This window comes from Oratosquilla oratoria, chromosome 17, assembly GCF_046742065.1.
Source record: "Oratosquilla oratoria isolate Oo_2021 chromosome 17, ASM4674206v1, whole genome shotgun sequence".
In the NCBI taxonomy this organism is placed as follows: Eukaryota; Metazoa; Arthropoda; class Malacostraca; order Stomatopoda; family Squillidae; genus Oratosquilla; species Oratosquilla oratoria.
Genome location: NC_134793.1, coordinates 35,179,746 through 35,194,745, shown reverse-complemented (window position 1 = coordinate 35,194,745; position 15,000 = coordinate 35,179,746). Strand labels below are relative to the sequence as shown.

The window sequence follows — 15,000 nt, the reverse complement described above, 5'->3', positions numbered from 1 at the left end:
TTAGAATTAAAGTGCATTGTGGATAATATATATATATTTTATACATATATTATATATATATATATATATATATATATATATATATATATGTATATTATACATATATATATTATGTATATACATAAATATATATATACACTTATATATACATAGACATATATATATGTATACATGTATATATACATATATATATATGTATACATATACATATATATATGTATACATATACATATATATATGTATACATATATATATACATATATGTATACATTATATATATATATATATATATATATACATATGTATACATATATATATACATATACATATATATACATGTATATATATACATACATATATACATATATATATATACATATATACATATGTATATATAATTATATATATATATACATACACACACACAATATATATATATATAACGCATAGTTTTTTCCCCATGAGTGACTCATATTCTTTATCAAAGATTGCCGTCTAGTAGTTCTTTAAAGCAAAAACAATTGTATGGTTGACTGCCTGTTGTGAGCACAAGTGTCCTCAGTACAGTGGTATATTATATCGGATTATCTTTCTTCTCGTGTGTGAATCGATTCAAAGAAGCCCCTCCCCTTTTGTTGACTGGGGATGGAATAAGATTGAAGCATTTTTAGCAGAACATAATTTTTACATGCAGCAGGGTTATGCAGGAAAGTAACTAAGAAATGTATAAGTTTGAAAGTTTATTATCATTGTTTACTGGCATTTCTATAAAATAATATGTACATATTTTCTAAAACTATATTCACATTTAAATATATATATATATATATTTATTTATTTATAACTCTGTACAATAAAATGGAGGGAATATGATACATTGAATAAATACACGATTCTTAGGAACATGGGAGGCATCGGCCGAACAACGAGGGCGTGGGGAGTGTGGTCGTCACTTCCAGCTGCGCAGTTGGAGGTCGCGTTTCTTGGACACACTGCGCAGCTTGATGCTCTTGTAAGCGTTGGATGATAATTGCACCGCTGGACGTAACGGTACAGACAAGCTGCGCAAGTCAAATCAAGTGCTATGACGGACAAGTTACACGATAGGATGTCAGTTAAGACAATGAGCAAAATTTCTCTTTGATATTGATACAACTCGGGATGTTTTTTTTTCTTCCGTTTTCTTTTTTATACCCACATGTATGTATGTTTCTTGCGACTTGACGTCACGACGTGGTCCAGTTAGCGACACTGGGCTAAAGCAGCACTGATCTCTAGAATTAGAATTCCTACTTTTCAGTCGTCATTAAAAGATAGGAGTGGAGATGGAACATAGTGTATTTTCCTCCCACTCCCTCTCTTCACGAGCAAGGATGCAGAAACGCCAACAAATGACCTCAAAGTACCTGAATATGAAATCACAGTAGCTGTGTTGTCTATGCTGCGTGTTCCAGTGGTTTATTTCAGAACACAAGACCTTGCTCAGTTTCCTTGCCTCTGTCTTCAACGTTCAGATTCGCTACACTGTGCTAGATCTATCTCCACAGAAGGCGGAACAAGCACAGCATTTTCGCGACCTATTAGCCTTTGGTTTGACACTATACAGCTGGACACTTGCCATGCGCTGAGTTCTCACTGACAAGTCGGTACGCACCACATCACACCGTGATACTAGTATTTTTTTTTATAGAAAAAAGAAATGGATCACACTGCCTGTGCCAAATCCTCCACTGTGCCTAGAGTCTGACTGGCACCCTCGATGCCAGTGATGTCCGGGCTTTTTCGTAAAATAGATAAAGAGAACAAAAAGTCACTGGGACTTGTCAATACTCCGCATCATGGTATAACCGCACGCACACAACACGGTAAAACAATAACAACACTCAACCACTCATAATAGCCTCGGTATCTATGATATGAACACAATTGTTTGCACACACTCAGCCTCGCAAACACTCGTCGTCGTCGACTGCTCTGACTCATTCTGTCTTGTTGTGGCACCTGCCAATGCACAGCGTTGATCATCGACACCCACACCCTTCCACCACCATATCTTGGTAGTTCTTGAGGACGACGTTGTCGTCGTCGTCCATGTAGAGTATCGTGAGCGCCGAGAGGTCCGTGGGGACGCAGCAGGCGGGCGGAACCCTTTCGGAGTTCATGGAATTCATGAGTGCTTGCACGACGGCGTGGTTGGTAGTGTTGAGATGGTTTGCAAGAGGGAAATTGCACGACCCCGCGCAGTAGAAGGCGTTGTAGCTCAGGGGCGCCAGGATCCAGTCGTGCCAGCCCACGTCGACGAACTCCACCGGGAGGGAGTGTCTTTGGCATGTCTCCATGCGGTAGCCCTTCATCTTCTGGTTTCGTTTCACGCGATTGGTCGTCTTGCCGTCGTCAGTATAGGTGACTAGAAGAGGCTGCTGGTTCGACCAGACCCCGCTGTCCGTCTCAGCATGACGACGCAGACGCACGTGATGGGACGCGCGATCGACCTCAGCGCCGGGCGTCGAGACAAGTGGAAGCACCTCGACAAACAGCCCGTAGTTCTCCTTGGGCGACTCCAGCCAGCGGACGATCGCGGGACTCACGTCAAAGGACTCGACGCTGCCGTGCCTCGTGTCGACGAGGCGGCTGTCGAGCAGGTGGAGAATAGGTTCAGGGTGCCTACGCGTGGAAGGCCTGACCACATCGTAGACGAAAACGCGGTGCAAGAACGGAGCTGACTGGGACACACTTCGAGGCCTACTTCGCTCGCCACCCGCCTCCTCACCCTCCTCACTCTCCCTCAGCTGAACTGTTCGTTTCCTCCGCCGCTTCTCGGTCGTCGAGAGCCCCGGCGAAGAGGAAGTAGAAGGAGAAGAAGAAGAAGGCCGGGGGAGACTCGGGTCTCGTATCCGCGTTAGACGGAGCTCGGCCGCCTGCAGTTTCTCCTGCGCAGGAACAGAGGTTACGTTGAAATGGAACCGCATTCTGTGGCTCGGGTAATGACTGTCCAGGGCGCCCTCTGAAAGCAGCAAGACAATAAAAGATATATACGTATACAGGGATAATGTGACACGACAAGGGTCTCATGAAGACCATGAATGAAATGTATTAACCCCGTGGTGCGCGTTATTCATTGTTTCCCTCCCGCCACAAGTCAAGAGCATGCAAGGTGGACTCCGGTCTGAACATGGTCACGATTAACCCCGTGGTGCCCGTTATTCATTGTTTCCCTCCCGCCACAAGTCAAGAGCATGCAAGGTGGACTCCGGTCTGAACATGGTCACGATTTGTTCAAGTCGGAGGCTACCCCGCATCTCACAGTGAGAGAGTCACATAACTGAAGAGGTTGAAATAGATTAACTATATTGGATAGGATAATTTACTTCGTAACAGTAAAAGAGGGCGCTTAAGAGACAGAGCCTTTATGTAGTTACTTACCTATGTGTTTAAAGCTTCTGACAGTGTTGGCGGTGTGTGTGTGCTTGCTCGGGAGGTTGAGCTGCGTGACGTCGGAGGGGACATTGTCCGCCTGCTGCTGCTGGTACAGGTCGACCATGTACGAGGGCACCACCACGCGATTCCTGTCCACGCTGGGCCGCCTGTTGAGCCCGAAGAGCGCGAGCAGCGACTTCTCCAACTGTTGCACCATTTCAGGATTTGAACTGGCCACTGACGACGGCACCATACTGGCCGCCAGTACGCCACCACGAGACGCCACCATCAACCACACAACTACCACCACCATCACCACCGCCAAATGAGCTTGAAGCCACCTCAGCATCGTGATATACTGAAAAAGAAGAAGACGAAAAGTTTAACAACGTATGTCCTTTTATTTTCTCCTTATGTTGTATGTATGTTTTTAAACTAGTAAGGACTAAATACAAATAATTGTCTTGTTTTACTCTGTGTGCAGTAGAATGTAGCTAGTACACAATATTTTTTTTCTTTTATTATTCCATTTTGATACCCATGCAGAAATGTTACAGTTTTCTGACTGGCAGATTCAGTCAGAATTTAGTTGTTACAAAATTGACTTTTTTAATCCTTCAAAGACAACATAACAACTTGTGAATTTGAGATATTGCTTTTAGGGGTTTTCTCCTGTTCTCGCTGTCAGGTGGTAATGGACATGGAACTGCCTTGTGTAAGCCCTATGGCCTCTTGCAGTCTCCTTCTTTCTTATGTTCTTATGTCAATTTTCGTGACACAGGGAATTATTCTGGCAGCCAAAACAAATATACAAGTCGACTTTAACAGTGGAACGATTATTTAAGATCTGTTTGACCCTTTCGCTCAGTATAGTCGCTTGGCAGAACAAGAAAGGCTGGATTATGAATGAGAATATTAATGGTAGAATGTTACTTGTTTTGAATCTTCACATTAGCCTTCCGCTGTATGGGAGCTAGGGTAAGGTTATTTAGTATTCATCTAACTTTACTAGATCCGAAAGCCGGCAATATGAATGAAGATGTTAGGGGTAGAATATTACTAAATGCATAATACTTTTTTTTGTAAGTTACTTTGCATTCCAAGAAAATTGCTATTCAAAATAAATTTCAAATATTGGGATATTAGAAGTATATAAACTGCATTCAAGTACTTCTGTGGTAATTTGTCGCAAATGTTTGGACAATTCAAAGGCAATTTGAATTTTAACTGCAATTTGCAGTTGATTCTTGATTATGATAGGAGGTAGGTTAGTTTTCTTGCCCTTTTGTGATCGTAATACAATGACGTTTTACGAGTATCTAACGGGATCAATTATATATATATATATATATATATATATATATATATATATATATATATATATATATGCTAATAAGAACACGAGTACATGTGTTCACTTATGCAAAGTAGACCACTTGGAAAAAGAAACTAAAGAAGCAGAGCGCTTTCGTATATTACATCTTCAGTGTAAAAATACTAGCATATATATATAGATATACATATATGTATATATATATATATGTATATATATATACATATATATATAACGAGGTTTATCTAACCTAAAGGTGGCGGCACAATCGGCTAGCATGCTACTTGCTATTGCTACTTCGTTTGAGTAGAAATGACTTCGGTTGGAATATTCTAGACTTCCGTAAGAACATCTCAACAATGTGTCCAACATTCGTATAGGGTTGACTTCTCTTAGGTCATTCAGCTCCTTACTATATTAACGCAAGTGATTTGACATTTAGAAATCTAAAAAAAGCAAAAGATCGTCACCAAAGTCGTTTCTATTCAAACGAAGTAGCAAAAGTGAGTAGCACGCTAGCGAGAAAAGACTAGTGTTCTGCTACCTTGCTAAATACAATGGCGTGTTGCTATTACCGAATGGAGAATATAGACAGAGCATATCTGGTTCAACTTTCCATGATAGCATGACTTATAGGTTCAGTTTTCCAAGATGTTATGAGTTACTTGCGACACTACAGTGCAACGTGACTAAGGACCTTATCACACTGGGCTATTTTTCCTTCAACCTCCGATTATTCGGCAGTAACGCCCACCTCTAGAAAAAATTCGGCCGTAAAATTTGCACGGCAAACTATTTCGTTTTCTCGACAAAAATATATAGAATGTCATTTGGTACTATGCCGGAGGAAAATTACCTTCCTCCAGGATATCAGATTCCTTTCCGAAAGCTGCGAGCTGGAAGTCTGCTTCAGCAGTTGGAGGAAAATAGCCCAATGTGATGACGATTTTTAATGTCCAATCCGAGTACAGTTGTGGATAACAGAACTGTTTTGTTTACTTGGAATAGATTCAATTCACAAAGAATCAAGACGATTCATGAATCGTGTTGTTGATTCGCGAACACTTAGTTTCAATGTAACCGTTCACACGAGGCAAACTGAGTAAATTCAAATAATTCCGATTCTCCTGGTGTGAAGGGTTACATTGAGACTAGTGTGGCGAATCAACAACACGATTCATGAATCATCTTGATTCTTCGTGAATTGAATCGATATGATTCGCTTGGTGTAAACGCAGCCTAAAACCTAGTTTAGTAGCCGCTAGTGCTATCTGCAAGTTAACTTGCCTGGCAAGTAAGTGTTCACACTAGGATAGTTTGGAGGCAAGTTCACTAACCTTCCGTTGACACCGGGCAAGTAGAGAGGTCTACTAAACTAGAAGGTGTTCGCGCGTACACACACACACACACACACACACACACACACACACACACACACTTACTAATAAATGTTCTAAAATCCATGCCCCTGTTTTCGCTAGAAACAATGAAAAAATGCCAGAACCTAGACAACAAGTGAAATCAGGATAGGCCTCTAGTGCAAGCGGATTTCCAGCAACGACTTTGCATGGGGATTCGTGAATAGTGAGCTTTTGTCTAGATCAGGGATCTTTGACAATGGGATTGCCATACCCTTTTGGCCCCTCTAGGGATATGAGGACCAGCAACCGAGGATATAATGCTATGATTTTATCTAATTTAAAGATAATCGAATTGCATATTGCATATTATATATATATATATATATATATATATATATATATATATATATATATTGCTCACACTATCATTGAGACGGACTGAGATTTTGCTGTTTTTTTCTGTAAAGAACTAGGGACTACATGTAAGTTTCTTGCCCATTTTCTTATTATGTAAAGTAAAATTAGGCTAGTGACATCCTTTGAGGTCGACCTGACACTTAATAGGGCTAGAGATGATGACAGTCTAACATCGAAAATACACCTAAAATCAAAATTTCTAGGTGAATTTCTGATTCAAGATTATAATTAATTTTTCTTCTGTATTCTTCCACGACCGCTCCTCCTACCTCCATTTTGATATATATGACTGAGTAACTGGTCAAGATGCTGTGAAGGCTGGGACTGGTTTCAGACTAACGTTCCCTCTAAGCTCTGCGCATGCGCGCTCGCACGTATGTTTTGCAACTAGCGCACACAAAGTAAAAATGTGCGCACACAAGGTTTTCAAATTATATTAGAATCCATTCAATAAAGAAGTTCTACCTAAACATCAACTTATAAATTCTCCAAAAATATGGTAACTTGCCAACTGTCAAACCAATAATTGCTTTGTTTTTTCTCTTCTAACTCTAGCGCTTCCATTGCGAACGAAATGACTTTGCCACCATGGCTGCGCGCGCACATACTTTCCAGAAGGCAAAGTCTGCGCACAAACAAATTTCTGCGCACACTAACAGCAATAAATAAATAAGTAATAAATAAATAAATGAATAAATAAATAAATAAATAGATAAATAAATAAATAGTGACCATTGTTCCCGACCTTTTCCACTCCACACATCATGCGTCTGTCAGTCCCACGTAGCGGCTTGCGCATCCAGCTAATTGGAAAAGAATGTAGTCACTTATTCCTATGTTAACAAGGAATTAACGTTTATGATCAGAGACACCTCAACCAAGTCTTGTATCTCGTAATTTAGATTAAGAACGTCTTCTGAGAAAAAAAAATATTGGACTTTGTTATGATATTACCTAAGATTATATAATCGTGTTTATCAAGGGAGGATGAGTTTGATGGATTGTTAGTTTGACGTAAATATAAATTCCTTACTACTCCACAACTTTCACACCTAAATTTGTCCGATTCCTCTGAAACCCGGGAAATGATGGCGAAGTCGCGGTCTTGAATTAATATCTATACAAGACTAATGCATGTCGCCTTTTCTATGACAATTATGGCGATGCCATCTTCTTTAATGAACAATATCTTTATCACATATCTAAAGTATCGACGGAAATTTATGTAGAACTAAAGTCTGCATGTGCCACAAAATGAATATGAAGGAAAGTGTCTGAACTGAAAGTGTTTCTCATCACTTTTGCTACTTCGTTTGAATATAAACGACTTTGATTACTTTTTTCATATTTCCAAATGTCAATCTACTCTTGCGTCATAGAGTTAGAAGCTGAATGACGAGCTAAGAGAAGTTAAATCTATACGGATGTTAGACACATTGTTGAAATGTTCATACGGAAGTGTAGAATATCGTAACCGAAGACGTTTCTACTCAAACGAAGTAGCAAAGTAGCCTAGTGTCGCCGCCTTAACTAGTTTTTAGACCCTGCAGCTGTTTGTTCACTTCTGGGAAATTAAGAGTGTCTCTCTTTCCCTCCATGTCGGTCAAGGTATCTGGCGATTCTATGAAGCGATCCAGTAGAAGAGGATATTGGCACATAGTCGTTTCGACAACCGCTTGATTACTTTCAACAACAAAACAACGACAGGATACTAAAGCGAAATGTTCATTGCGCATTATGATACGAAGTATAACAGAAATTCCTGTTCCCAAGTTGCCTATCACAGAAAATGAAACAGCGTAAAATAAAAGTATACATATATAAATGCAAAAGAAGACATTTCATTGTAAAACAGAAATTCTTTATTGCAAAGTAATGTTTACTTTTGCGAAACAACTAAAATATAAGCTCAAAGGTCGTAATTATAAAACAAGAAAATAAAAGTTCCTTAATGCAAACTAAAACATTAAAGTGTAAATTCAAAGTTCATCACTGCAAAACAAGACAAGTGTAATTTGCATTACGTCAAAATGCAATACCATAAGGCGAAACATTAAAAGGCTGAACTTAATTGTCATCACTGCAAAGCAAGACCGAGGTAACGTTACACGCACGTGTTTAGCAGAATCCAGCCAATGACACACACAGCTTATGAGAACTGTGACGTTCCATTACTATAGTATATTGCCCAGACTTTCCTGCGACAAATAACAGACGATTTCAGTCAGTTGATGATATGCCTCTGAGCGGGGTCCTGGATACAATGCAAATATCACTGAACTTAAAAAATGCATATTTTACAGACGTTTATCTAATATTTGTGCTTTCGTCGCATCTTAGAATTTCGCATTATATTTTTCAACTTTCCTCTTTAATTGAATAGTCAGTGTAGAACACAATGGACAGAACATGTTGTCGTTTGCATTAGATCGAGATGACAGCAATATTTTCTTCGCATTTATTAATTTCTGCTATGACATCTAAAGACGTGTAATAACTTTCCCGAAGCCATGATTGTGAAATCCCTTTGTTAAGAGCCCAGTTTCGTCGATTGCCACTGCATTTTTTTCCTCATTTCTTCTGATATTGACGTCCGGTGACTACAAACAACGACAAACAAATAACGCATATCCACGGCCAGTTCATTTTTGAAAAGGCGCGAAATTCAACGATATATAAATTACTTTCCTGTCGCATGTCTCTATAGAAATCTTACAGAAGTAGCAATTACATGTTCATGCTGTGTTCTCTAGCCTCATCTTGGATTGCATAATTCCCTGATTTCGTAATTTACTGTTATTCTATCGTTTTTAACTCAAAGATAAGTTAGCTAATCCGACCAATACAAATTATTCACTAATGAGATAAGATATTTACTGACAGAAGTCTAGAATGTTTAAAGCAGACGTTGCCATATGATAGACTGGAAAAATGTACATATGCACATACTGACAATTGTACAAAAATGTGCATTAGGGATGTGCCTAGACTGAGAGAATAGATGAATAAACTCCATAAAAAAATGAATAGAGGATGATGCGTTCGATAATTAATCTATAGCATATGCGCATGCGTGAACAGGACACGCTACCATCGACATATACAAAACACAATTGTGGAGAAGTACAACAACATCCATAAGTATACTAAAGACAAGAGATCAAGCAACACATACGCAAAACAAGTTATATCTAAACCAAAGAACACATTCTTATCGGGAAACACGCCCGTGTGAAGTCAAATTAATTCATGTGTAAATTCACTAAGAGTACTCACGCACGCTTACGCGCACACTCGCAAACACATGTACACACACATGTACGCAAACGCAAGAACGCACACACACATACACACGCACGCACGTAAATACGCATACGCACATACCTACACATACACATACGCACACACATACATGTACACACGCGCACACGCACATGTACACACGCGTACAGGTATATACACACACTCACGTACATACGCAAACATAACCACACACGCACGAACATACGCACACACGCACACATGTATATACGCACACACACATATACACACTCGCACGCAAACATACCCAGGTATGTACGTACCCGCACATATGCACACACGTACATACACACATATCTACATACACGTACATGCACACGCACATACACACACACATATTCATACGCACACACGTACATACGCACGCGCGCACACACGCATGCATATTCTAACTCACCTACATGTACATACACACACCTAAACATCACCATCGGGTATAAGTAAAGTATAGAAACTCAGATGATGTAGAGCCAGGCGGCTTTACGTGACTTACTGCACCTAGCTACAGATCGTGAGCGTGCTGGGACAAATGGCCTCGATATTAAATTCCTTGGTGTAACATTGGAACTTTTTTTTATGAGATGATAATAAAGAGAGGAGAAATGCTGTCGATATTCACGAGGAGAACTCAGTTTGTGTCAACGGGAGAAACTAACTGACCCTCCGGGGAAGGCAGGTGTTTTGGTCCGCAAGAAGCACGTCGTCAAGATGCGAAGGGATTTGTCGCCGCGAAGGCGGGGGACTGCCGTAGATGCCCCGGACACAGACAGACAGACAAACACACACACACACACACACACACACACATCGGCGCAATATCAACTGACATGATGCAATATCTGTGGCTGTGAGTTCTTCCTCCGTGGAGTAGATATGCGGATTCCTCCAAGTACTGTGTGCGGTTTCTCAGGCGCTACACTACGGAAACTAAACGTAGTTTTCCGCACGCAAAAGGATTGCGGTACGATGACAGCTTCGAGGCGTCAAACATTTTCTAAATATCTAGGTCGTGCATGTTGGGGCATTCACACACTCGACGTCTAACCACTCGAAATTCTACGCACCTTGGATAAAAAATACAGTCCATTTCTAAGCAGTATCTCCCGCTACATCTGCACCACATGAGCCTCGGAGACGAGCTCTGTCCTTTCGAAAAGTGATCACTGGTTGCAGGGCAGACAGGCAAACACTCAACCTGTTTCACTATCAGTCACAAAGGCCTATGACCCTGCAGCCAGCCAGCCTGAAGCTCACTCGTCGTCGTAAGAATCCACTTAGCTCCACGTGGCCGCTGAGCAGGGGACGAGAGTTCTGCAGACCTTCCTCTCGTGACGTCTCCTTGTAGACTGAATGCACACCCCGGCAGCCAGAGGGGAAGCTCTTCCTCCTCCCTCTCCTCCTTCTCCTCCTCCTCCTCCTCCTCCCCCCGACCTCCTTCTTCCGACTTACCCTTACCCCTTCTATAACTTACACCCTTCCTTCTGGTACTCACCCAACTTAGTTTCTTCTCCTTACCCCCCCTAACCCCCCCCACCTTGCCGCATTCAAAGGATTACTCCATGTGTCATTCAGTCAAACCACCCGACGACGGTGAGGTGAGAGGTCACCCACGACAAGTGGCAAATAGGACGGCCAGCGCGCCATTGTCCCTCTCGAAACGTGGTGGACCTGACTCTTGGTTGTAACCTGTCATCCACCTTCCTCCGCGCCCAGGTGCGGCGACACAGGATTCGGCCACGAAGGAGAGGATGCAGCATCTGCAAGATTTCTCCCCCCACCCCACCCCTAGGTCGATTGCGACCAACACGACTACCTTTCGCTGCTTCCCCCTACATGTCCTTCCTCTTCTTCTCTCGTTTTTTTTTTCTTTTCGTTCCTTTTTCGTTCCTTTTCGATGTTCTTTCCCTTTGTTGATCAATTTCATTCTTCCTTGCTTTTCCTGTTTTTCTTTTTTCTTTCTTCTTTCTTTGTTCTTTCTTTCTTTCGTTCTTTCTTCTTTTTCGTTGCTTGCTTGTTTCTTCCTTTTTCTTTCATTCTTTCTTTTTTCTTTCATTGCTTGTTTGTTTCTGTTTCTTTCTTTCTTTTTATCTTTCTTTTTTCTTTCATTCTTTGTTTGTTTGTTTTTCTTTCTCTCTTTCTGTCTTTCCTTCTCTCTTCTTTCTTTCTTCCCCTCTCTCTCTCTCTCTCTCTTTCTTTCTATCTTTCTTTCTACCTTTCTTTTTCTTTCTTCTTTCTTACTTTTCAACATTGTTCTTTCTTTCTTTCTTTTTTCTTTCTCGTGGTGCATCTCCACCAGCATAGACTTCTTCCTTCCCTTGATCTGGACTTCTGTTTTCCCTCCATCTTCATTATATTTATTCGCTATGCCTTACCTTAATATGGACGCGATTAGCTAGCTCATAACCCAGGTGGTCAGTGTTGACTCATCTCTTCGTCTCTCCACTTATCTTACGTTTTCTTGTTCTTTCATTACTTTTCAAAAATCATCATCCCTTTTGGCGTTTTATACATTAATTCACAGTGTTTATATCTTGAGAGTTTATTTCAGTAGATGCTAATTCCTTTCGTCTTACGAAGACTTTGATCATCTCAATTAAATTTTACTATCTATATCTATCTATATACCAAGGAATTTTTCCCCCTTACCAGGGAGGTAGCCAAAGTTAAAAGGCATATGCCCACCCCCACCCATTCCACTCCCACCCACACCACTCCCATCCACCACCCTTTCCTCCCTCTCATCTTAGCTCCTCGTGGATGATGGGTCATCCCTGTCTCCTACCCATTGCCCTGGGTCAGAACAAATGCAGCAAGACACAGCACATCCACAGCAAGGCCGCTTCCCTTAATCGGCGACCCCCACAACCTCTCTCCGTTCCCGGATTTAAAAACATTGAAGACGGGGAGAAGTCCTTTCGAGCTGCGTCAAAATATCATTCACACATAACCGCTCCCTATCACACCCCCTCCAGCATCCACACCCACTCCCTTACATCAGAGAATCATCTATACACAGCCATTCACCTCGCATCCTGCCTTTTCACTATCTTACCCAACGCTCCTTTGACCCCATCCATCCACCTCATCCTTGGTCGACCCCTCTTGTTCACTCCTCCCACCTCTGCCTTCCACACCTCTTTTACTAATCTTTTTTTACTCATTCTCTCCATGTGTCCAAACCATCCCAGTACTCTTTCATCAACTCTATCTGCCATCTCCTTTTTCACCCCCCCCCACTTTCCTCCTCACCCCGTTTCTCACACTATCCAACATTGTAACCCCTACCATTCTTCTCAAGCGTTTCATCTCAAACACATACTTTGCCTCTCTGCCTCTCTTAAATTCTATGTCTCTGCCCCATACAGAATGTGGGGTGATCTAATAGAGGAATTCAAATGGGTTAAGGACTTTAACATGGGTGATGCAGGCAAGGTCATCATATTTGTCATCAGGACAGTATTCGTAACAATGGATTAAAATTGGGCAAGAATTGGTTTAACAAGGAAATTGGTTTAAGAAGGAAATAGACAAGAATTGGATTACCAAAAGAGTGGTTAATAAATGGAATAGATTTAGTAACTATACAGTGAACACTGAAACAATTGGTTCTATTAAGAGAAGATTAGATAGCTTTATAGATAGGGATGACAAGCGGTAAGAGACATGGAACTATTTAGTGTAGGCCTTATGGTCTCTTGCAGGCTCCTCCCTTCTTATGTTCTTATGTCCTTATAATCTTATGTTCTTATTTGTGAGTGCTGAAACAATTGGTTATATTAAGAAATGATTAGATAGCTTTATAGATAGGGATGACAGGTGTTAAGGGACATGGAACTGCTTAGTGTAGGCCTTATGGTCTCTTGCAGTCTCCTCCCTTCTTATGTTCTTATAATCTTATGTTCTTATCTTCTGTCACCACAGTCTTGTTCCAAACTATCCTTTATTATGCCTCTTGCTCTTCCTTCAACCATTTACAGGTGTTGTGTAACATTTCGATTCTTTTTTTCTGGATTTTCTTTTCATGGCTTCTGGATTTCCTTTCCAGCTCTTACGATTCATTTGACGAGGCTCTTCCTGTTTTTAGTAGTCTTTCTCTCCTTCTTTAAATTCTCCTGGAATCTTAGACTCGACCTTCCCTTTTCATCCTTTTCTTCCTTGCGATCTATCGATTCTGGTGTCTACCATTGCATGCATTCTCCTTTCTCAGTCTCCCATCCTTTTCTGATCCATTTAGGGCAGGGTAGACCCCGTTCCCCTGTGAATAAAATTGTCTGTCACTTGACAGGGCAACACGGAATCATGGTAGTGAGGAGTGTGAAGAGACTTACATCTGAATAGAATCGCCAGTGACGGCGATGTCAATCAAATAATTCCAACAGTCGTCCCCGGACTCGTCGAGTTTGTTTCTTGCAAGCCCTCGGTTAGAATCCCGAGACGAATATCGGAATTATTAGACTTTCATCTCTTTACCAAATGCCCCTTGCCCTACGGTGAATGATATTGATCGACGTTAACCATAACAAAGTCTGTAAGAAATGTCATTGTAGTAATATTGTTGCTGTTTATCGTTTGTTTCTATGAAGTTTACTCATGAATGATTTTCTGATACTCTTTGATGTCATAAGCCGTTATAAGCATGAAATTAATACTGTCATACACTCGTAGTATCAGTTGACATCATAAACCTTTTCACTACACTAGTGTAAGCATTATATTAATACTGTCATAGACTAGTAGTATCATTTGGCTTCGTAATCCTTCCTATTTTTATGTCTTGCCCTATAGTAAGCGTTATATCATCACTGTGGTGCATTTATCTTACATAGCACTGTACATGTTGCGATCCTAATGATGGAAAACTCGATTTCGCTACCATCAGTCTTTTCATTTTTATCTCCCATTTTTGTCTACATTTCTTTCAAACCATTTTACTTTTGTTGGCCAGATTTAGTCATTATATTGCCTAGCTTTTCCCTATTTTTTCATAGGGTGAGTATTTTTTCTCTGTTCTTACTTAATTTTCTAAATAATTTTTTCTTCAAATCCCGAGCGAAATCCTAATGGACAAAACATCAACAAACAAAACATTCTTGGACAAAAACCACGAAAAAAAAGGAGAGGACCGCTTTGAGAGGGAAAAAAGAAGGCAAC

The 15,000-nt window shown here is 40.8% G+C and overlaps 1 protein-coding gene across 2 annotated transcripts in view; it reads right to left on the bottom strand.

Moving 5' to 3' along the window:
* Positions 1-1,158: 1,158 nt before the first annotated feature.
* The window catches only part of LOC143034611 (bone morphogenetic protein 2-like), a 90,442-nt gene continuing 76,600 nt past the window's right edge, over positions 1,159-15,000 (bottom strand). The window contains exons 1-3 of one of the 2 annotated variants that reach the window (XM_076200937.1): positions 10,914-11,189; positions 3,424-3,775; positions 1,159-3,004 (exon numbers count right to left, since the gene is read on the bottom strand). In XM_076200937.1, coding sequence (XP_076057052.1) covers positions 2,022-3,004; positions 3,424-3,766 — 1,326 coding nt within the window. In that variant the 5' untranslated portion in view covers positions 3,767-3,775; positions 10,914-11,189 and the 3' untranslated portion in view covers positions 1,159-2,021. Of the gene's footprint in view, positions 3,005-3,423; positions 3,776-10,913; positions 11,190-15,000 lie in introns of those variants that run through there. The other variant, XM_076200936.1, reaches the window with a different exon arrangement.